At 39.9% G+C, this 24,017-nt stretch overlaps 1 protein-coding gene across 5 annotated transcripts in view; it reads left to right on the top strand.

Annotated features, from left to right (window-relative positions):
- Positions 1 to 24,017, top strand: part of APBB2 (amyloid beta precursor protein binding family B member 2) — a 419,709-nt gene that overhangs the window by 303,357 nt on the left and 92,335 nt on the right. For all 5 annotated transcript variants that reach the window (XM_072620570.1, XM_072620572.1, XM_072620569.1 and 2 more), the window contains one exon: positions 17,615 to 17,761. In XM_072620570.1, the coding sequence (XP_072476671.1) occupies positions 17,615 to 17,761 (147 nt within the window). The remainder of the gene's footprint in view (positions 1 to 17,614; positions 17,762 to 24,017) is intronic.

Here is a 24,017-nt window from a genome sequence, read left to right as displayed (position 1 = left end):
AATTGAAAAGGGAATCTAATACTTCCTCCACATTATAGCTACTCAAATACTGAAGACAGTCATCATGTCTTCCTAAATGTTTATAGTCACAAAACAAAAACTGTCATAGCAATGCCTGATACATAGTTGTTCCCTAAGAGTGACATATCATCTTCATTGAGGGTCATGAAAGTTTGTAGAAGATGCCAAGGGTTACGAAGTTCTTTCCACTATACCAGACCACCGAGTGGGGAAGGGATCTCCCTATTGGCTTTGTTTTTTTTAAATTAACTTTTATTGACATCTTTTGTTTATATATCACTTTCCTACCTGAATATAGTTCTTCTTCTTACCCTACCAAGGGAGTCATCTCTTATTGCAAATTATTTTTAAAAGGGGCAGGGGAGGAAGCAGTGCAGCAAAACTGACCTATATAAAGCAGGTGAACCTGAAATCATATGTAATGGTCCGTACCTGACTCAGTAGAGAAGAGATACAGATGGGTTTTTTCATCTTCTGCAGGACAATGCTTTCCCTATTAGCTTTAAGTGCCTTTATGTTCCAGAAAAAAGCCCATTCTAAAAAAAATTCTGAACAGTTTAAAAGTTGATGAAAAAAGATCTTGAATCTTTCTCTTTTTGCAATTCATTCTGACCTCTAAATCTAATTGGAGCTCCAGAAATAGAGAAGTCCAATTTATGGCTCCCTCCTCCATTTTGGTTTTTTCCTTCAGACTAAGTTTGGATCCGTTGACTTCTGAATGACTTTAAAGCCAGACAGACAATGAAAATTGTCCAGGAGATGACCTAGATAATATAGCCACTTGTCGAAAAGACAGCTTTTCAGTGGAATCATGGGTGAATCTGAATATCCTTTGAATTCTATTTTTATTTGTTACAATAGCTGCATTTATGGAGCGCTTTAAGCTTTGCAAAAAGCTATAGAAATATTCTCTCTTGTTTCTACTTGGGAAGTCCATGTTGCTTTTATCTCCATTTTGCAAATGAGAAAGCTGAGGGTGACAGGGATTAATTGACTTGCCTGGGACAGAAATCTAGGAAGTGTCTGAAGTGGGACTGAAGGTCGGGCACTCCTGACTTCTAGTCCAAAACTCTAGCCATTGCACCACCTAATGCTTCACCTTGTTAACAGATGAAAAATGTGACTCTTCAAAGGGGTCTTGGGACCAGCAATAGTAATGATGGTCACAGGTACTTACATATGCATAGTTTACACTTATATTATTTTGTATGAGGTATTCATTTGACCCTACACTGTGAGGTAGGTAGCACAGTTATTAGTCTCAGTGGTTTTCCTTGAGGCCTGGTGGGAAGGTAGGGATACTTTCATGTAGGCCCATTAGTTGTTCAGTAACACCCTGAATTAGAATCCTCCTCCTGTTGCTGGCTCACTATGATGCTCTCAATAAGCATAGTAATGGAAGTAGGCTTCCAGTGTGGAAAATAACTAATAAAATGAATATGGAGTACTTTCCAAAGTACTACTTAAATGTTAAATTAGAACCCTAGGCTTGACTCTGACATGAAGGATGAACAAGCTTCTTAAGAATAAATGACTCATGATATTGAGATGGATCCACTCCTTCCATCAGTTTGGGCAGCTTGCTCTAAATCAGGCTTTAACAATATCCTTTCATGGCCATTAGGCAGAATGAGGGCACCGTGGGTGGATTTTAAAATGCTGTTGGTGGTAAGGTTTCACCTAATGGTGCCTGACTACTGCCACCATCTGGAGTTGAGGAAAAAATGGAGGAAAGGAGCCAGGAATGGAAAAAATGAGCCAAGCAAGCAAATCTTGAACTAGAGATTAGCATTCTGAGTGAGTAGGAATACATAATTGTGTGTGCTCTGAAGCTAAAGGGTGTAGGTGCCCAGAAGGTTGACACTACCTAAGGAAGGCACCATACCCACAGCTGATGACCCTTCATGGCCATGGAAGCCCCTAGACCATCTTGAGGCAATAAGGTGAGATCTAATTGGTAACTTTACCCTTTATCCTAAGACCCTGCCCAGCTTTTGTGTGTTCCTTGGAAGCTCATTTGTGCTTAGATTTTCTTGGAACTTTCATGAGCATCCTTTCACCTTCAGGGACTATCCTTTATAAGAGAGACTGAAAAAATTGAGGGTGGAGGGTGGGACAGGAGGCAGTTCATCAAAACTAACCAGTACTTTGACTAGGCTTAACACTATTGGCATCATTAGCTGTATCTCTACAATGGGGGAAGGAAGATACTTTTTTTCCCCAATCCTCTTTTGGGCCCAAGCTTTATCATTGTTCTTTTGCAGCATTTAGTTTCATTTTTTTTCATTTATGTTACTACCCTCTCTATTTTACATTAGGAAATTGAGTCTCAAAGAGGTTTAGTGATTTGCCCAAGGTCACACTAGGAACAAGTAAGAACCAGTGCCAGAGTTGAAGACCTGCTCTCACCTGCTTAAGAACCACCACATTTTTAGCATTGCCCCAAATTACATGGTTAATCTCTAATACCAAGCTTAACCACTTATTAAGCTGTACATTAAGGCAGTGGTTTTCATCCTTTGTTCTGTGGAACCCCCAGACTATTGTGAAATTTTTCTAGGATTTGATAATAGTCTAACCTTGGATGGGGATGATAAGAGAGAAGCAAAAGTGAGGGTGATGACAAAACTTTAACATAACAGGTTTACAGAGTGCTGTTCTTGCAACAGCTTTGTGAGGTAGATAGTATAGGGGGTAGTATTATCCCAATTTTGCTGGTGAGGAAACTGACACTCAGAGAATTAAAGTGACCTGATCTTGGTCAAACATATGTTGTTGGGGAAATGTACTACAGACAACTCAGCCAGAAGGAAGTAATGAATAATGCTTTCCTGATAACATATGGAAAAGCTACCTTACAGGATTTCTACTATTTTGTGGATATCTGCTGCAAGTCTTACCCAGCTAAAAGCAGAGAATCTGACTGTTTGTTTGGCTTGCATGACAGTTTTATCTCTGAAGGGAAAGGAATGTGAGCAGGGAAAGTATTACTCACAACTTAATTTGGGATGAGCAAATTACAACTTGTTGGTAAATGAAAAAGGTGGTAACCTTGGAAGAAAATAACCTTGTAAACAGAAAGGGTCCAAACAGAAGAAGCTTGGACTTAGTCAGCTATGCAAACTAGAATTTGAGAGGATATTTTTAAACATTCAAAGAAACCTGATAAGCGTGATCTCATGGTTTAGGTCTCTAAAAAAGAAAGAGTGGTTAAGGAGGAATGCAAAACGTTCAGAATTTTATTTCTGATCCCAATGAAGAACCTCTCAAATGACACCTTCCCTGCATGGGGACTTCTTAGATGAGCTCACATCATTCAAGGACATATCCAAAAGGTGAAAGAAGGGAAACAGGAGCAAGAAGAAATACAAACAGTTGTGGAGATTGTAAGATCAGTATCGGGAAGTCCAGAATGAGCTGAGACCTGTGACCAAGTTAAGGACAATCCAAAGGATGTGTCATGCTTTTTTCAGAGAAAAAGCAACAGGGAAAGAGACCGGGTTGTCTCTTGGAGTGGATGATGTACAAACACATGACAGAAAGAAAGCAAGACTAGCCAAATCCTATTTTCCTTCCATTTTCTTTATGGAGAAAGTGATCTTCAAACCAGGAAGCAAACCAAAAAAAAAAAAAAATATGGTTAAAGACAAGCAACTGGGTGGTGCAGTGGATAGATGGCTGGTCCTGGAATCAGGAAGACTTGAGTTCAAATCCTACCTGTTGATGATGGGCAGGAAAATGGGGATTTTAATAGCACCTTTTCTCCTGGGGTTGTTGTGAGAATCAAATGAGATCCTATTTGTAAAATTCATTGCAATTGCATTGCAATTCATTGCTAGCTATTATTATCGTTGTTGTTTTAAACAGATAATTGGAATGAAGAGACTATTTCAAATGAATTTGGATCTTCAAGCCAGGATGAATGGCATCCTAGGGTGCTAAAAGAGTTTTCTCAAAAGGTCTATAGTTCTTGAGGAATCATGGAGAATGGGAAAGGTACCAGAATGCTAGTCAAATGTTCCAATTTTAAGAAAGAAGGAAAAGAAAGAAAGGGTATATTCCTTGAACTATGGAATGATGAACATGATACAATACTAGGTATAGATTATTATTTGGATGCTTTTTAAGTACTTAGAAAAGGATGCAGTGATTTCTAGGATCTAGTGTGGATTCACTTATCATGGCTCTTAATGAAAAGAAAAGTGGCATGAGATCAGGGCCTCTTGGTTCAGCTCTACCTCTGACTTGTGCAGTGCTGAGCCAAGTGATTTTCTTTCTTCGGGCTGTGAATTTTCTTATTTGCAAAGAGTTTGTCTGGATCTCTATGATCTCTTGCAGTTTGAGCATTCTCCGAGTTATTCCAGGCTAATTTTATTTCCTTTTTTCAATGGGGTTTCTAATGAAGACCTTTAGATCAGAGACATGTCAGTCTTTATTTCAGTGAGGTACCTTACAGACCCTCTCATGACATAGTTGATGCCAAAATAAAGACCCCTTAGGCTGTGTAAAAGTTAGGTGGATTCGTAGTTGATGTCCAAAAAACATTGGTTATTGGATTCATGGAGCCCTTGGAGGAGGAGGGTGTTAGAAGCGTGTAGAAGCATGGTCTTAGTTTTGTCCTGTTTAATATTTTTACAAGTGCCCTAATTTGAGGGCATAGGCTGTAAGACATTGAGCTTGTGTGCCTACGACAGAGGAGATAGAAAGGGAGAGCCAATATTTTGGATGGCAGAATTAGGATGTGAAAAGTTCTGGAGGGGCTAAAGCTATCAGCTGACCCTAACAAAATGAAATGTAAGAGGAGTAGGTATAAAATCTCATTTTGGCATTAAAAAAAAAGCTTCAATTTGTGAATACAGGAGGGGGAAGAAAACTTGGGGATAAATCACTTCATTCCCTGGGCTTTAGTTTTCTCCTCAGTTAAATTCGGGGGTGGGGCTGTGGGAGGTGGACTAATCAATCAACAAGCACTTGTTAAATCTCTCTGCCATGTGTCAGGCATTGTACTAGATGTTAAGAATATAAAGACAAAAAAACCACATTCTTTCCTTGAAGACGTTTGATTTCTACCAGGGAAAACAGTATGTACACATATAAATAAATACAAGATATGTGCAAAGTACAAATCATAAGTAATTTTCTTCATAGGGTGGGGGGAGACGCTACCTAACTTCTGTGGTGCTGTACAAACTCTATATTTGTGACCTGGATCCTAGCTGATTGTCATCTTAGTGTGAATTAACAGTGTGATATGGCTATCAGAAAGCTGACTTGAGACACTGGAGGGAAAAAGTACAGAATACAGAATGAGAGATGAAAAAGGTGTACCCTCTGTACTCTCATCTGAACAGACTACATCTGGGATGATGGTGTTCATTCTGAGGCACTAAATTTTTATTGATTTCTTTTTTTTTTTAAATCACCTTTTTTCTGAATTTAGCTCTTTCCCTTCCTCTGTCCAGCCATCCATCTGAGCTAAGAATCAAAAATAGATGTCAAAAAGCAGTTCAGCAAAATTAACTCGTATATCAGCTGAATCTTACAATCTATGCACTGTTCCACGCCTCTCCAATGAGGAGAAGGAAATGATTTTTTTTCATCTTTAGGGCTAAACTTGGTTATTTATTAGAGTTACATGGTTTTATTTGCTTTTTTTAAAAACATTCCTTCCATTTGTAGTCATTGTGTATATATTTTTTCCTAGTTTGGCTTCCTCCACTCAGTATCAGTTCACAGAAATCTTCTTGTGTCTCTCTGAATTCCCTATATTCTTTGTTTTTTCTTGTGTAGTTGTATTCCCTTAAATCTATATGCCATAATTCCCTAATCTTGCTTTCAGTTTTTTTTAATCTATCACTAAAAGTACTGTTATATATGTTTTGATATATTCAGGGTCTTTCCTTGTGTCTTTGACTTCCTTTTGGTGAATACCCAGTATGAAAACACGGAGTCAAAGGATATGAACAATGCAGTGAATTTTCATGTATAATGACAAATTGTTTTTCTAAATAGCCATATTAGTTCACAGCTCCACTAAGACTCTATTAGTGTGTACACCACATTTTAGGAGAAACATCAACAAGTAGAAGCGTATCTAGAAGAGGATTATTAGAATGGGGTGGAGAAAAGAAACCATATTGTATAAGGGTCACCAGAAAGAACTGGGGATGTTTAACCTAATAAAGTAATAGTTGTCTATTGTTTTTTCCTTTGGTCTCCAAGTATTTTAAAGGGTGTTGTATGGTTAAAAGATTAGAATTATTTTGTGGAATTCTACCTGGCAAAAAATAGGATAATAAAAGTTTCATGAAGGAAGATACTAACTCCATAAAGAAGAACTTTCTAACATTTGGGGATTTCCAAAAATCCAATGACACTTGGAAGGGGAAGAATTTCCCATTGCTGGTTATCTTTAAGAGGTTAAAACTACTTGTGGGAGATATCATGGGGAGAAATCCTCTATGACCTCTACAGGTTGGATGAACCAGATGACCTCTACAGTTCTCCCCAACTTCAAGACTATGAAATAGACATATTATTAAAACACAATTGATATGTACAATCGATGTTGCCGTTTTACATATGCATATATATGTATGTGTGTGTGTGTATATATACATAAATATATACATACATACACACACACACACACACACACACACACATATATTCCTTGACTTTAAAAAGTTTGTGTCCCTGCCTTGAGACACCTTTCTAAGCATTTAACAATGCCAGAGAAGAGAGAAGTAGAGTGGTTTGGTAGAAAGACAGCTGATGGGTTTAGTCCTGTCTCTGCCTTGCTAGTGACCATAGACAAAGACCTTTGTAGCTTATAAAGCCTTCCTTACTTTGAGTTATTGGGGAAATGCAGCTGTTGTGTTTGTCTTCAAAACAATGGTCTGTATAGGATCTCTCCTGACGACGTATTGGCCAACTGAGATAATGCAGGTGAAGTGTTTTCCAAACCCTAAAGCACTGCTTAAATGTTTGCTCCCATGATTCTTACTTGATTATTTTAATGCTATTGTCTGAATACATATTTCTCAAATTTAAAAGGAGGAAGAGGAGGAGATGGAAGGAAAGGGAGAAAGTTTAAAATTCCCCCTGAGCAGAGCTGTAGTATTCCCCAGCTTTGGCACAAGGAATCCAGAGGCCTCTTAGGCCTCAGTTTGGCCTTATGGCACTAGAGGGGTAAAGGAAAACGAAGATCTATTCTGGAAACTGACTTTTAGTCATTTTATGTTTGCTTGCATAGCTGTCTCCATAAGCTATGATAAATGAGTATATAATCACCTTGAATGAAAAAACAGTAAGCTGCAGAGTCCCCAAAGAGAGTTCAGTAGCATCTCTGACCAGAGAGCCACTCCACTTCCTTGTGCATGCATCTCATGCTGCTCTGGTTCAAACCCAGGTTTTAGAAATTGGTGACATGGTCAGTTTTGACTGCGTAGTCCAACCTGCGCATATAGTCCATGGACCCCCTGAGCACCTTAGACAGAGAGATGACATGAATTTGGAATACTCTCCTCAGTACAAGAGTAGCATGGAAAAAAAGCAATGACAACTGTGAAGGCCTGACATTTTCATTGGGTGATGAACTTGACTTTTAAGTCCCCGAAAACATTCTTGGGAAATGAGGCCAGGACCATGCTCTGTGCATGCCAGAGAAAGAAATAAAAGCATTTGCCTGCTTTGTAATGGCACTAGATTTTCTTTTCCTTTCCTTCTGTTAAATAAATTTACTTTGATTTCCTCTAACTGATGAAAGGTTGAGGAATTTCTATATATGGGAATTTGCTCAAATGGATGATTATGAGGCTACTTACTTATAACTTAACAGATTTTAACAGTTATCAACAAACATGTATTAAGTGCTTGCTGTGCACCAGATGCTACATACTAGGTAAGGAGAATATCGAAGCAAAATGAAATAGTCCCTGTCCTCAATATTTGTTGATTGATAATACATTTTTGGACCTAGCTTCTAAACCTAGAGTCTACTAGGTAGCCCAGTGGCTAGAGCACTGCTCCTGGAGTCAGAAAGACCCAGATTCACATCAGATACTTACTAGCTGTGTGGCCCTGCGTAAACCTCTTAACCTCTGACTGCCTCAGTTTCCTCAGCTGTAAAATGGGGATAATAATAGCACCTACTTCCCAGAGTTGTTGTGAGGATCAAATGAGATCATAAATGTAAAATACTTAGCACAGTACCTGGCACATAGGAAGTGCTTATTAAATGTTTCCTTCCTTCCTGCCTGCCCCTTGTCTGAGCCTTTGTTAACATCTTTTATGAAACCAGAAGAAAAATGTGTACTTGATTTCCACTTGCAGCAGTGGGAATGTTCACCCTTTCTTGCCCTGTGTCATTCTGCCTTTGCAAACAGTACATCTGGCAGGAGAGAGATTGGAGTGGAGCTGTTTGAGTTCCAAGTCTGTTTCCCACATAGGAATGGGTTGATTTTGTGACTGAAGTGGTAAACTATGTAGAGATTTTTTCATTCTTCTCTGGTAAAAACCATGGGATAAATAATGTAATGGTCTGTGTTGGGATTGATTGCAAAGTTAGAAGGTTCATCTTTTTCTTTTTTCTTAGCAGCTTTGGGTAATTTCCACTAATGAGTTTGAGTGATGAAGGATGAAGGGTGCAACTCAAAACTCAGGAAAGTGTATTTTAATTGGGCAGTTAGGTGGCACAGTGGATGGAGGGCCAGGCCTGGAGTCAGGAAGACTCTTCCTGAGTGCAGATCTGGCCTCAAACACTTACTAGTTATGTGATCCCAGGCAAGTCATTTAACCCTGCTTTCTTCAGTTTCCTCATCTGTAAAATGACCTGGAGCAGGAAATGGCAGACCACCCCAATATCTTTGTCAAGAAAACCCCAAATGGCATCACAAAGAGTTGGACTTGACTGACCAACAAAAATATTTTAATTAACTGTATAAAATAGCCATCCTTGGGGTGAAGTTCTGACTGTGCAAGTTAACTACCCACAAGTAACATTTACCTCTGGACTTCAGTTTCCTCTTCTGTAAAATGAAAGAACTATACAAAATGGCCTGGGAGATCACTCATAGCTCTTGATTGGCAGGCCTATAATCCTGTTTCTATATTATATCCCCAGCTGATTATAATCTCCTTACAATTATCTCAGGATTTGCATGGAGTCTTGTCTTTTTATGTCAGTTTTCTCATTTGATCCTTCCAGTAACTCTGGGCTTTTTGTTTCATCTTTGTATCCTTGGCAAACAGTAAGCAGGTAAGGAATGTTTACGGAATTGAATGGTAGGGTAGGTGCTGTTAACCCATTTTGTCAATGAAGTAAGTGGAGCTCAGAGTGGTTAACATGGTTAACACACAGCTATGAAGGAGAGTACTGAAACATAGTCTTCTGATGTGAAGCACAGTGTTCTTCCTAATGAATCCTTAACAGATGAAATGAATTCAAGGCTTTTTGCCTTATTTTGGTTAATCTTCTCCCTCATGGTAAAGTGCATTAGATGTTAGCCCATTTACACTTGAATTGCCCAAGTCCAAAGATAATTGATAGGGGAAAAGTGTAACTAAATGGCACTAGTGGATGCAGACATAATCATACTGCCAAACCAGGGTCCCTCCCACATGGCTGCCCCTTATGTTACAAGCAGTTTGAGGGGAAAACAGCAGAACAGATGTACAGTAGCCCATTGAGGTCAATACAGTCATGCTGCCTTTGGTTTCTTAGGAAGCAGGGAGGCAAGGGGAGGGGGTCATTAACATAGTAAATAATTAATCAGGTTTATTCCTCTTTTTTCAGCCTGATTTGAGAATTAGGTCAACCTTAGTTTGAGATTCCCCATGGACCTGCCTGCTAGGTACTTCTAAATATGCTAGCATTTAGACAAAAAGCTGATCAATCTATGTAAGTCCAATAAGCAGTATGCCCACCTCATTGAACTTTGTGTACATTAACAATGATCTGTCATGACCCCATAAATATCCCACGTCACCCCTGAACATCTCTTCATCTCAAACTTTGAATTGCCGGCCATAGGCTCTGGAGAAATGCCTTTCAAGAAGTAGCTTCTCATTTCATGAGATCTGTCAATCCTCTGATCCAAGAGCTTCCTGTTTTCTAGCTCAAAATGAGTTTGTGCTGTTAAAGCCCCTGGTACTTTCCTATATATCGCAGAGACTTAAGGACAAAGGGCTCTCTCTGATTACCCGTCCTAGTCTTCCTTGTAGAGGTATTTTCTGTTATTTAGGAATAATCACAGACTTGGGCAATTTGGGTATAAAAGAAATAAGTTCAGCCTAAAATGCTGATTTGTGCCCCAACATTTAAAAAAAACGCAGCAAATTGAAGACCAAAGATATTAAAAATCTAGGATCTCGTTTTATAATGCCATCCTTGACTTATTTTTATATAGTATAATATATGTACATATAACATATATAACTTTATATAATATAATAATAGCTAGTATTTATGGCGTTCCTACTAGGTGTCATGGTGCGTAAAGTGCCTTGCCTAGAGTCAGGAAGACTCGTCTTCCTGAATACAAATCTGGCCTCAGATACTAGCTATTCAGTTAACCCTGTTTGCCTCAGTTTCCCCATCTGTAAAATAAACTGGAGAAGGAAATGGCAGCCACTTCAGTCTTTGCCAAGAAGACCTTAAATGGGGTCACAAAGAGTCAGACATGACTGACGACTGAACAACACCAACAGAAGCATTTATGAAGTTTCTATGTGCCAGTCACTGTGCTGAGCACTTTACAGTATCTGCTTCGATCCTCACAAACATCCTCGGAGGTCAATGCTATTATTATCCCTATTTCACAATTGAAGAAACTGAGGCAGAGATTAAATAACTTGCCTAGGGTCACCCAGCTAGTAAACGTCTGAAGCTGGATTTGAACTCAGGTCTTCAGACTCTAGGTTGAGCGCTCTATCCATTGTACTATGTAGTTGACTATACACAAAAGCTACCTATCTGACTTAGTAATATTCTTAAGCCTTTTTCAAATGAATAATTACAAACTCTTCTGTTTAGCATTTAAAGTCCAATTTCGCATTGCTCCCTCTCATTCCACAGACTTTCCAAACTGGTCTGCTTGGTTTCCCCAGATGTCCCCCTCTCCGCCTGCCTCTGTGCCCTGTGTTTACCCAGAATGCTTCCTTTTCTTCTCTCTTGAAATCTCCAGCTCTCTTCAAGGAATCGACTTTCCCCTCCCGGAGCACTTGCCTGATCTCTCTCCCCAGGTGCCACTGCTCGCCCACTACTCTTCCCTTGCGTACTTCGTATAAGTTTTATCTTTGCTTTTCTGGGTACATCTTTTTTCCTCCTCCTTGCTACTGCCTTCTATGTCTTTCTTTTTGAAACCCCAGTGCCCGGAACATAAAAAATAACAACAATGGCCACTACAGTAACATCAACAATAATAATGGCATTTCTACGGCTTCGGGGTTTTCGATGCACTTTCCATATGTTATCTCATTTGTTAGCTCTCTGGGAGGCAGGCTTGCAATAAATGCTTGCTGAATTGCACTGAGAAAGAAAGGAAAGCCCACGTGTTTAATCATCATGGTTATTGTAGTGCATGGTAATTAGAAATAAACTGTAAGCAGCTCCCTCAGATGACTGTCATTAGTGTTACTTTTACAGACCCAAACCAGACTGGAGCTTTTCTCTTCATACTGTTTTCAATCTAGGTAACTATAGTCAGTTTTTCCTCAAACCCCAGACCATTAAACCATCATCATCATCATCACCACCACCACCACCACCTCATGCAAACACCACCATTTTTACTCTTAGAAGACTTTCTGCCCTACCCCTGGAGCTCCCATGCTGAGATTTCCTATCACCTGTCTATAATCTCCCATTTTTACCCAGTCCTTTTCTCTGCTATTTTCCTGCTCTTGTAAACACTCAGACATCTAGGGATCAGTCCTTGAATACCTGTTCCTGCACTGGACTTTTCCATGCTCCCAATGCTGGAAGATTTGAGAAGCCCCAGGCAGGACATGAGGTTGTGATTTGTTTGCCTAGAGATCCGCAGTGTGATTACTCCCCTGTGAAAGAGGAGCTAAGACCCAGGCCAGGGGCTCTGAATCTCTGGCTTTGGGAAGACTTGGAGCAGGGAAATTAGTATTAGGGGAAGGGGGCTCAGGAAGACAGCCCTCACTGCCTCTTGCCCTTCTGGCTTCCCAATACTACAGTTCCTAAAAGGGGGCTCACAAAATTTCAGGGGAAAGAGAAAGTCCCCTGCTTGTTGCTGCCTAAAATTCATTTGGCTTTTAAAGCCTTTCATTCCTAAATTAGAGATAAAAGGCTTAAAATGAAAATGCATAGGAGTCAGCACAGTGACATTTATACATTTTATAGAACTTAATGATAACAATCTGATTATTTTTGATAGCACTTAGGGATTAGAAAGCCAGAGGGCAATAGCTGTCTGGAGGGATCCAGCTGCTGGGGAGGTGAAGGGGAACAGGATGCCCTGAAATAATGTCTTAACAATTTTTCCCTGGGCCAGCCCTAATTGTCTTCACCTTTGCCTGGACAAACAAGATGTGGGTCTTGTGTGCTGATACCACCTCGCTCTATGATGTGAGGGTGATAGGAGGGGGAGTAGAAGGAAAGCTCCTTTGTGCCTCAGTCTTCTCCTGTAAAATGTAAATGATAACGCCCTGTTTACCTCAAGATCAAATGGAGGTTTATCATCATCTCTGTTAAGTTTAGCCTTGGGTTTGTGTGCAGACTTTCTCTATCCCCACCACCCACCCTCAGATTTGGCCATAACAGATTGTCACCTCCAGTGCTTTCTGAAGCATCCTGTAGCTCAGCTGACACCCTCCCAAGGGTCTCAGACCTACTTGTTGCTATGTTTCTCTCATTTAAATGTGGCATTGTGCTCTCTCCTCAGCACAGTATTCATCTTCAGAAGTTAATCACTTCATTTGACTATGTATCCTGAGATATTCCTGCATTAGCACTTGAAAATAAAGCTTTTTTGACACAGGAGGGCAGCACTGAACAATGCATTTTTCCTTTCTGCGTTCAGCTTTTTGTAGTGAGAAGCGGTGTGGTGCAATATCTTCCTTTTCATTTGAACGAGCAGGGTGGTGATGAGGCTTTTCAGATCAGTGAAAAATCAAAACAGGAGCCCAGGCAAAGGAAACTTTTCTTACCATGTCATTTCTGTGTATCTGTAGCAGTTAAAAAGAGAAAATGGCTTCTAGCTTAGGCACTGTACTGTCCCTTATGGCCCAGTCCTTCGGGAGGTATTTTCAAGCAATTTGAAAAGCTTTGATTTCTGGGCTAGGATGGAATATACTGTGATGTCAAGGCAAAACACAAGTCCTTTGAAATCGTAGCAGCTTCTCAGAACAAGGTGGAGAGCATCACAGATGAGCTAGAAGGGAATCATAGAAAACATTCCAACACCTTCATTTTACAAATAAGAACATGGAAGGCCAGTGAAGGAATTTTCTCAGTTAACCTTAAACTGCTATATGAATACCATTATTATTAATTTTTAGTAAGAAGTGGAGCTAAGATTTCAAACTAGGTTCTCTGCCTTTCAATCCTAGATTCTGTCCACATCTTCTCTTGGTATAATGTAATGATTTATTACATCTTACATATTGCATCTTTGTTAAATACACATCTTGTTTAGGAAGAAAAATTATTCTGATTCCAAATGAGGTTTTACTAATAAAAGCTAATGAAGTCTGTTGGGGGTAGGACAGAGAATGAAAAGCCAGTGTCCTTTTTCATTTTCTTTATCAGTCAGTTCTTTTGAGCAGAGCTGGGATTAGGGGTAGGCAGCGGCATGGGACACAACAAAGAGTAGCGTACAAAGGAACTTTTCAATATTCCTTTTTATAAATGCCTATTTTTTAATGCCAGAAAATTCTGCTCTCCATGGCAAAGAGTTTTGAGGAGGGGGCAAATCAAACCAAGTGTTACACCGAAGTGAGTGCCCTGCATACAGAGGGTTCAGTTAAGAAGGACCCAGTGTTGCTTGGTCAGTATGCTGGCCAAAGTTCGCTTTGAGCTTACAGAGCTGTGAGGAATACATCAGGCTATCCCTTTTAACATTTTGTATCATATTTATTAGAACATACTAAATCCTGTTCTTTCCTTTACCGTTCCGACTTTAGAGAACCTTCATATTATAGTATGGAAAACTATTGAAAATACATTGGTACAGAGTGATAATGTGGAATAGTGACTTGTCTTCAGAAAGCTCTGAATTCAAGGCCACAAATTGACAGAATTATGAAAACCCCCAAACAGATCATCTAAGAGTTGTGGGGAAAGGGAGTTGATCTGTCACACGTACCAGGGGTGAGAAAAAACTGATGGATAGCCCTGGGACTACACTGGTAGCCATATGATGTAAATAGCTTTGAAAAGCACTTGATTTAACATTTTGTAGGCATAGTATAGTGGAAAGAGTCCTAGCTCTTATGTTGGAGGACCTGCATTCAAATCCTGGCTCTGCACCTTAGTACCTATGTGATGCTGGGCAAGTACCTTCTGGGCCTCTCAGTTCTTTGTCTGTAAAATGTATGTGTTAGACCAGATGTCCTCTAAGTCCTCTCCTGACTCCAAATATGCAATCCTGTGATCTCATTGGACATTCACAGCATCCCTGTGAGGTAGGTGCTATTATTATCCATAGTTAACAAATGAGGAAACTGAGATTCAGGCAGGTTAAGTGAGCTGCCAGTGGCCACATAGTAAATAAATGTAAGAGCCAGGATTTAAACCCAGGTCCTACTGATTTAAAGTCCATCGCTTATTCAGATTATCTCATTATCAAGTGAAATAATGCATGTAAAGCACTCTGCAAACCTTTGTGATTGCCCAGTCATGTCCTACTCTGTCACTTCATTTGGGGATTTCTTGGCAAAAATACTAGACAGTTTGCCATTTCCTTCTCCAGCTCATTTTGTAAACCTTAAGCTATTCTATTAATGCTAGCTATCACTATACCAGACATGTCAAATTCAAATAGAAGCAGGCCACTAACCCATACATAAGGATCCCAATGAGTAGTTATTTGATATAGAAAACCACATGTTAACATTGTCTTTTGAATTTTTATTTATTTTGTTAAATATTCCTTAGTTACATTTCAATCTGATGCCTGCATTGTTTGTAGTGGGCATGCAGCCACATGTTTGACACTGTCCGCTACTCCATACTTTCTTTACAATTTGGAAATCTAGAGCAATGTACCTAGGAAGGTTTTATGGAGGGTTTGGACAAGGTCAGCATCTTTGAGGGAATTTTCACCTTGATGAGACCATAGATCTCAACCCTGATCTTAACTGGGGTATAAAACAATGCCATGGCCTTACCACAGAGTCAGAAATTCAGAACTCTAATGCCTTAGAGATGGAGTCTCATATTTTAAACTGAGTCCCAGAGGAAGGAAATGACTTGATATCACTGAGTTGCTTTTTCCTACTATAGAAATAGTTTGGGGGAGTACAAATGCTGCTGTTCTCTAGAGACTACGTTAAATCAACAGAAGTTGGAAGGGGTTGAAGGCAGTGTTGAAATAGTAGGTAAGAAGAGAATTTCAAATGGGCTATGCTACTGACTTGGAAGTATAGTAAGAGTTTGAAGGTAGTCAAGACATGGAAAGATGAAAATTATAGGAAATTAAATTCTGGAATGAACAAAGTATGTGGTTTGTTTTTTTAATCAGCATGGCAAGGTATGTATCATGTGAATATATGGCATATCTAAATACACACATGTAGTAATTTAACAAGTAATCTGCGTTACATTATTAGTCAGCGAGGCAAGGCAAGGAAGGTTTCAGAATAAGCAGGCCTACAGAAACTGCCTGGATTGGTCACAAGAGGGCAAAATATAACCTGGGGGCCACAGAGCAAGTTTTCTGTTTATGTTTTTTTGCGTCTTGATTCACTATATGTATGTATATTCCAGTCCCTACAGATGTTTTTGGGACTTGGAATCTTTCCACCAAAATGTAGACTGACTAGTGATGTTAATAGCTGTACTCCTTTATCACAAATACATTTTAACTCATAAGAGACAGCCATGAGACACCCTAGGAGGAGGGAGGGGTAATCAGAATGCATCAAAGCAGTGAGGGATACATGGAATTGTACAGGGGAAACTGAGGATAAACCTGGGTGGAAGGGCAAGAAATTAAGGATGTGAATAAAGAAATTGCCAGAATCTCAGTCTTTAGCAAGAGCAGCAAGGGAGTCGTGGTCTCTAAGAGGCTGTCGTCTGAACTTGGTACAGAGAGGTTACAGCAAAGCTCTCCTCACTCCTCTTTGGGTATAGGAATACCTGGGTCGTTTGTCCTTCACATACTGGGTAGTAGCTTTGTATGCGTCTTGCAGTGGCAATGAACTGGGCCAAGACCATTGGTTTTATAGTGTGGGGAAGGATCCTACTCAGATGTGCCAGCTGAATTTTTCCTTTTCTGATGTCACAGGCAGGGAGACATACCAGGGACTAGTTCAGGGGTGGGGAATCTGGGGCCTTATATGGCCTTCTAAATCCTTGGGTGCAGCCTTTTGACTGAGTCCAAGTTTTACAGAACAAATTCTTTTATTAAGGGGATTTGTTCTGTAAAGCTTGGATTCAGTCAAAGGGCCACATGTGGCCTTGAGGCTCCAGGTTCCCCACCCCTGGGATTAGCCATTAAGACCTTTTACTGTAGAAGTTTCTGACAGAGAAGAGTATAGGGTGAAAGTTTCCAGAATTGGCATGTTCCAGAAAATGGAGCCCAGGTGTTAGGCAGTATAGCAGAGGGCTTCTCTAGAGTAGAGATAGCCTAACAGACATGAGCTTCATGGATATTATAACACCAAGGAGCTCTGGAATTCTTAGGGTGTGCAAATATGTGACTCATAAGTTGTATAGTAGAATCCTGTAAATAATAGAACATAGTGGTGATTTTTGCAGTTACCAGAATTTTTTTCTTTTCCTTTTCTTTGTAAAAAGGCATCATATCTTTAAAATACACAGTAATGGCATTTTCTAGCAGATGAGTGCCCTGGTTGGTTAAACAGCTCTCTGCTTTCTAATGTGATGATTAATATATTGTTTGTTTATTTTTGTGACACTACCTCTCCCCTTGACATCTTCGAAGGAAAAGAGACCAGGTAGATCAGAGAGTTTGTAAGCATTCACTAAATCTCTTTTACTTGCTTGCTAAAAGTCACTTTGCTAAACTTTTAGAAAATGAGATTTGTCATACTCTAAATCTGAACTAGCAGGCAAGGTGTTATGAATTCCACAGTTTGAAGACAGAATGAATGTTTTCAGAATGTAGCTGCTATGATGATGGCATCTGGAATTCAGGCTAAAGGCATATCTGTAGAATAGGAGTAGTTTATGACACCCTGCATTCTCTCCCTTTTTTGCCCTTGCTGATATGGTGGCATTCTAGGAAATATTTTGCCTGTGTGGTTTCAAAAAAAAATCCTAAGGCTTAAATTGATAAAATTCTCATTATTACATACAAAATAAATAGATAGAAATAGACAAATGCCAGTTGGTCAAGTTTTGTTTCTATGTTGACACGTGTAATTCTTCATTGTCTTCCAGTGTTTTGCTGTCCGATCTCTGGGATGGGTAGAAATGGCAGAAGAAGACCTTGCCCCTGGTAAGAGCAGCGTGGCTGTGAATAACTGCATCCGACAGCTCTCGTACTGCAAAAATGACATCCGAGACACAGTCGGCATTTGGGGCGAGGTGAGATCACTTCACAGAAGACGTTTCCAGAGCCTTCTTTGTAATCCCAGGCTTCCAGAAGGCAAAATAATAATGCTGCCTGCTTAGATAACATCCCCAGGGATCCTCAAAGCATTTCCCACGTGGCATTTATAGGAAATCCTTGAAAGATCCTGTTCTCAGTGCTTGCCTCTGATGATTAGCTTATGCAATGTGTATGTATTTTGTCTGCTCTCTCATATTTAGACCCCACTCATATTTCGTTCCACAGTTCCTAGAGACTTAAAAACCTTCTCTTATATAATCACTTCCATGATCTTATTCATTACAGCCCTGAGCACGCGTCAGGAGGACCTGAGTTCAAATCCAACCCCAGACACTTATCAGCTCTGTGGCCATGGGCAATTTACTTAACCTCTGTTTGCCTTAGTTTCCTCAACTGCAGAATGGAGATCACAATAGTATCCACCTCCAAGGGCTGTTGTGGGGATCAAATGAGATTACATTTGTAAAGTGTTTGGCTCAGTGCCTGGCACATTATAGATACTATATAAATGCTTATTCCCTTCTCCCTTCCTTTCCTGTCATTTTTCAGACCTTGTCTTAATATTCTTCCTTGAATTCAACTCCTGTTTTAAATCACTGGTTGGTACCATTTTAGAATGGAAATGAATAAGTAACATCATCTTAAAAGTTTTATGAAGTCACACAGAATTAGAAGAAAAAAAAAAGACAAGTTCCCTTCCCTTTCCCTTCTTTTGATGTTGCTCTGGCAAAGTAGAGTAAGACTTAAGAGCATCCTACAACCTTTTTTCCGTTGGCCATAGACTGTGTATACCACTGGCCCTCTCCATGGTGCTAGCAGTGAAGAAATTGCATTTCTTTTGGGTTTGTATAAAACAGGCATGCCCTGTTAAAGCATCAACCTCAAATCCACAGGGAAGTTTTCATCTTGAGATATACTCTTTCCCTTTAAAACAGAAAGTAAAGATTGTTTCCTTAGATATTGAAGCTGACAGAAAATCAATCTGTTAATTGACTTAGAGACAATGGTATGTTTTCTTTCTTTTACACAGATATTTAAAATAAGCAAGCAAATCCCACTCCCATTATTTCTACCTGATATAACATAGTGAAGGATGTTTGTGGGTGTATGTTCAAAAGATGGAGAGATGTGGAAGGAATACATTCCAGTCATGGGGGAGATGAGGGAAGGCACTGAGGTAGGAGAGTTCAGGGAGTGTGTGCTCATTTGTGCTGGCCTATACCCAGGGTAGTTACAAATATTAGCCAAGGTTGATTGCAAAGGTATATGGATATATTCCATGCAACCTAGACTGCAGGCAATCTTTATCAAACAGTGCTTTGGGGAAACTCCACATTTTTTAGAAGGTCTATGGCATGTACATGGCTTATGAAGGGTGAGGGATTAGGATCAGGGAATGATGGATCTTGATGCCAGCGTTGGAAAAACTTTGATTGTCATAACCACATGCCTGCCCTCGGGCATTCCCTGCTATCCTCTCTATGAGTTCATTGCCAAAGCATATCTATTTTTCATTGATCAAATATGTGCAGATATAATATCACTGCAGGTATAATATCACTGTCATGATTATATTATATAAGAAAGGATTACACTGTGAGATGGGCACTGTAACAGATCTTAGCAGAAATGGAGAGCATTCTGTTCATACTGGAACTGTAAATTGCTGTCTCCAAAGTGCCTCGCACAGTGCTATATATTCACAGTGTGGGCGTGATTAGTATTGGTCACCTTTATTTTCAATATTAGTGTGATTGATATTGTTGAGATGGATTTACCTCTTGTGAATGAAGCCCCTGTTTCAGCAAACATTTGGTGATTGGAGATTGAAACTCTTAAATTTAGTTGTTTGTGTCCCTCATGGCCACCTGTTAAGGGCTAACTGTACTGACTGTAGAAACATCACCCAGTCTTTGAGCTGCTCTCACCAGCTAGCCCTCAATCCTTTCCAGGAGGCCTTTGATTCCATTCTGGTTGACTCCCTGCCATATTCCCCTTAGCAACTGTATCAGACCCTTTAAGGTCCCCAACCCTTCCTCTGCCCCATCATTCTCAGTCTGGGGCTTAGTCTCTCACTTTGCTGTGAATAAATATATCAGTGAAAATTTATTAAGCACCTTCTGTAACTTGGCAAGTTACCATGCCAAGTGCTGGCAATAGACAGATGAGAAATGACATGAAGACTTTAGAATTGCATGAGGGGATGGGGGTGGTGTCACACATATACAAATGAGTGTGATGCAAGATAGAACATAACAAGAGTGATCCACACGAAGTGCTCAGAGGTCTTTGAAGGAAGGAGATATTGCATTAGCTGGGGGATCAGGGAAGACTTCCTGAAGAAATTAGCACCTTAGCTGAGCTTTAGAGGAGAATGATTGCAAATGGCAGAGTGAGGAGAAAGGGCTCTTCCATCTTTACATTTCAGTCTGTCCATTTGGAATCAAGAAACCCAAGCTCGTGTTCCATCTCAGACACTCACTGCCAGACCAGAGGCAAGATATTTAACCTCTCAGTGCCTCATTTTCCTCATCTCTAAAATGGAGATAATAATAAGTGCACCACCCACATGCCAGGGTTGTTGTGAGGAAAGCAGTTTGACCATTTTGGTGCACCATGTAGTGATACCAACAACAGTAATGATATTAATCAATAGGAGCTAACATTTTTATGGCATTTTAAGGATGACAAAACACTTTGCATATATTATCTCATTTGCTCTTTGCAACAGTCCTTTGAGGCATGTGCTCTTATTCTCCACCATGCCTGAGCTGCAGTTAATTACTCATTATTAAGCCTTCCCCCCTCTATTTGTTCTCCCACGTCTCCCCAATCTTTCACTTGCATCATCTGTCTTTCTCCACTGGTTCCCTTACTCTCTTTGCCTATAAATGTTTTAGAACACTAACATTCTGAACAAATATCATTTCCTTGGCTCTGTGGCCCCTTTCTTCTATGATCCCTCCTTCCCTTTACCACTATTGATTTGCAGCTAAATCCCCTGGTCTTTCCTCAGTTGTCATCCTCCTTATTCTCTCTGTAGAATTTTACACTGTCAATAAGGCAGCTATGTGGTACATTGGATAGAGTATTGGACTTGGCATCCGGAAGGTCTTGCTTCAGATCCAGTAGCTGGGTGACCCTGGACAAATCACTTAATAACTTCCAGTCTCTTCATTTGTAAAATGGTGATAATATCTCCTACCTCCCAGGCTTGTTGTGCGAATCAAATGACACAGTGCATGCAAAAAATATTTTATAACTCTTAAGTGTGCCAAAAGTCTCCAGACAGTTTTAAGTTTTAAAAAGCTTACTAGCTATATTTCATCTATAGCTAAAAACTGAAATAAAACTTTGGGAATGCCCTATATAAGTATATATTGTTGTTATTATCCCCTTTCTCTGTCTTGTCACTCTCTTGCTTGACAGGGTACTCTCCTTGTTCTCCATCAGCTGTTCTAATCATTCCTTTCCTGTCTTCCTCAGAGTCTCTTTTAGCTTGCCTCTAACTATAGAAATCCCCCAAGGTTCTGCCCCTGGCCCTCTTTCATTTTTTTCTCCCTACATTACCATTAATGATACTACTTACTCTTGAAGCTAAAATTATCATCTTTCTCAAGGTGACTCCCAAATCTGTGTCCCCAGCTCTCTTTCTCTCTTCTCCCAATCCATCCACACCTCTATTTCCAACTCTCTTTTGAGCATCTGCTTATGGATATCCACTGTCATTGCAAGTTCAACATGGTTTCATCCGCCAAAACCTATCTTCTTTTGACTTCCCTATTTCTGTTAATGACAGAGCTGCCTTCCCAGTTACCCAGACTTGAAATTTCATATCCATTTTTAACTCTTTCTCCCTCTTTGCCCAATTAGTTGCCAAGTACTGTCAATTCTACCTAAGAAAATGTCTCTTGAATTCCTGCTATTCTTTCTGTTTCCATGGCCACCACTCAGGTTCAGGCTCTTATTACCTCTGAACTGAAATATTGAAATAACCTCTTAACTGGTTTTCTTACCTCCATCTTCCCCCATCCTACTTCATCATTCACACCCACTGCTGCCAGAATTATGTTGTCCCAAGCACATCACCTCCCTGTTAAAAGCTACAGCAAATCTATACTTTTCTGAATAAAGTTCAGATTACCTACCAGGCCCCTGAAGACCTTCCATCATCAGAATCCACATAGGAGTTTATTTTCAGATATGTCAAGTTTGAGATGGTGTCAGGACATTGCACTGGAAAGATCATCTGTCAGGAATGGGTGATTCATAGCACAAACTGATAGCATTCAAAACATTTCAGGCCATTGTTGCAAATACTCAAGAGAACATCATATTTTTTATGCACTTTCAAGAATCCATATTTAAACTCTTAATAGGCTAATTGCTAGCTATCATATATTCCTAAGAATTTTTATTATTCCTTAGCTAAAATTAAAACATTTTTTTAAAAAATCTGCATTTCATTATTCCCACTAATTCAGAGTAGCCTTTCTTTTGCTTGGTTTAAATTAATAAAGGTTTACTACATTTGTTTAGCCTTAGTTTTGGATCATCCTCAAAATAATACCTTCTAGTAAATGAGCATGTAAGATGTGTCAATCAAATAGACTCATAGGTGAAGTCTATTTTTTCCAGATCACAAAGAGAAAAGGGAAATACTTCTCAGTGATAATAGATGTTTAGGAAGTATTGTCTCTGCAGTGCCTTGGGCAGTGTACAAGTTCTCGTATGATGCTGACTCTAACAATGAAAATAATTAAATGACCATACAAAAAAATTTGTAAATGTGTTCAGTAAAAGAAATTAGGCTACAGAAATTGCTCTTCCAGTCCACCAGAGCTGTACACAGATATGGTCATTCTCTTAATCTTACCATTGTGCAAAAGTATTCTTCCATGTTCATGAACTCTATGATTCATATATCTGATTGATCATAACCTTCTCTCCTTCTGGGTTTCCATCTGTTTTATGACCCCTAGCCCTTTTCTTTGTTCTCACCATGATTTCCAATTCCTCTGTCCCTCAGTTCTTCCCAGGCCATTACTGCATTGGCCATACTATTCCCCCCTTGACCGCCTTGGTGAGGCAGTTCAGCTCTATACTATTCTTACCTCTTGAGTCCCTTGCCTCCCTTGTCCTATCACTGGTTACCCCTTGTCAAATGAAAGTATGGACTCAATATCTTTCCCCAAAAAAATCTTCTCCTCTTCCCAACTTCCCTCTTACAACTGAGGGCACCATTATCTCCCAGTCACAAACATCAACAGCATCCTCAAATCCTCCCCTTCATTCATTCCACATATCCAGATATTGTTTGTACCTTCACATCTCTGACATATATCCCTTTCACTAGAATCACAGTCACCCTGATTTTATCTCCTACCTGTACTATTGCAGTCCCCTTCTAGTTGGTCTTCTCTCAAGTCTGTCTCCACTGCATGCAATCTATCCCCACCCACCCCCACTCCCAAGTGATCTTCTAAAGTGTAGGTGTGACCATGTCTTTCCTCTACTCATTCAATTCCAATGGTTCCCTGTTATGTCCAGAATCCAATATAAACTTTTCTTTTGGCATTTAAAGCCCTTCTCACCCTGACCCCTTCCTACCTTCCCAGTCTCCTTTTACTTTATCCCCTCCACATACACAATCCTCCAACTCTGGCTTTTCTTTCTTTACCTTGCATACAACTGCCTTTTCATGGGTTGTCCCTCATACCTATATTGCCTTCTCTCCTGACTTCTGAGTCTTGTTTCCTTCAAAACTCAGCTCAAATCTCACCTCCTCCAGAAGACTGACTCCATCCACCCCATCTCCCTGCGTTAGCATAAGTGGTTCTCTGGGTTGCTGCTTCTTTGCCTTCACCTCATAGAATTAGTCTCAAACACAATTCAAGTACCAGTTTCTACTTGAGGCCTTTCCTGATTCTCCCCTCCAGCCCTGACATTGCTTTGTACATATTTTCCATTTATTTCTATGTGTAAATGTTGCCTTCTCCACTCTCCTCCAGCCCCACAGAGAGTGTAAGCCCCTGGAGGCCGGGGAGATTTCTTCTTTGTTTTGGTGCTGCCATCGTCTAGCATTGTACATTACGTATAATTGGAGCTTAATATTTTTAATTGAATTGTCGCCCCCTTGATTAGTCCTCACCTCTGACCTTTGCATTCATTTGCATGACTGTATTTAAAACAAAAATCTCTGTTATAGTTCTTTCTTTGGGTTATTTTAGC

The sequence above is a fragment of the Notamacropus eugenii genome, chromosome 6 (genome assembly GCF_028372415.1).
Source record: "Notamacropus eugenii isolate mMacEug1 chromosome 6, mMacEug1.pri_v2, whole genome shotgun sequence".
In the NCBI taxonomy this organism is placed as follows: Eukaryota; Metazoa; Chordata; class Mammalia; order Diprotodontia; family Macropodidae; genus Notamacropus; species Notamacropus eugenii.
This window is presented reverse-complemented; position numbering and strand designations above follow the sequence as displayed.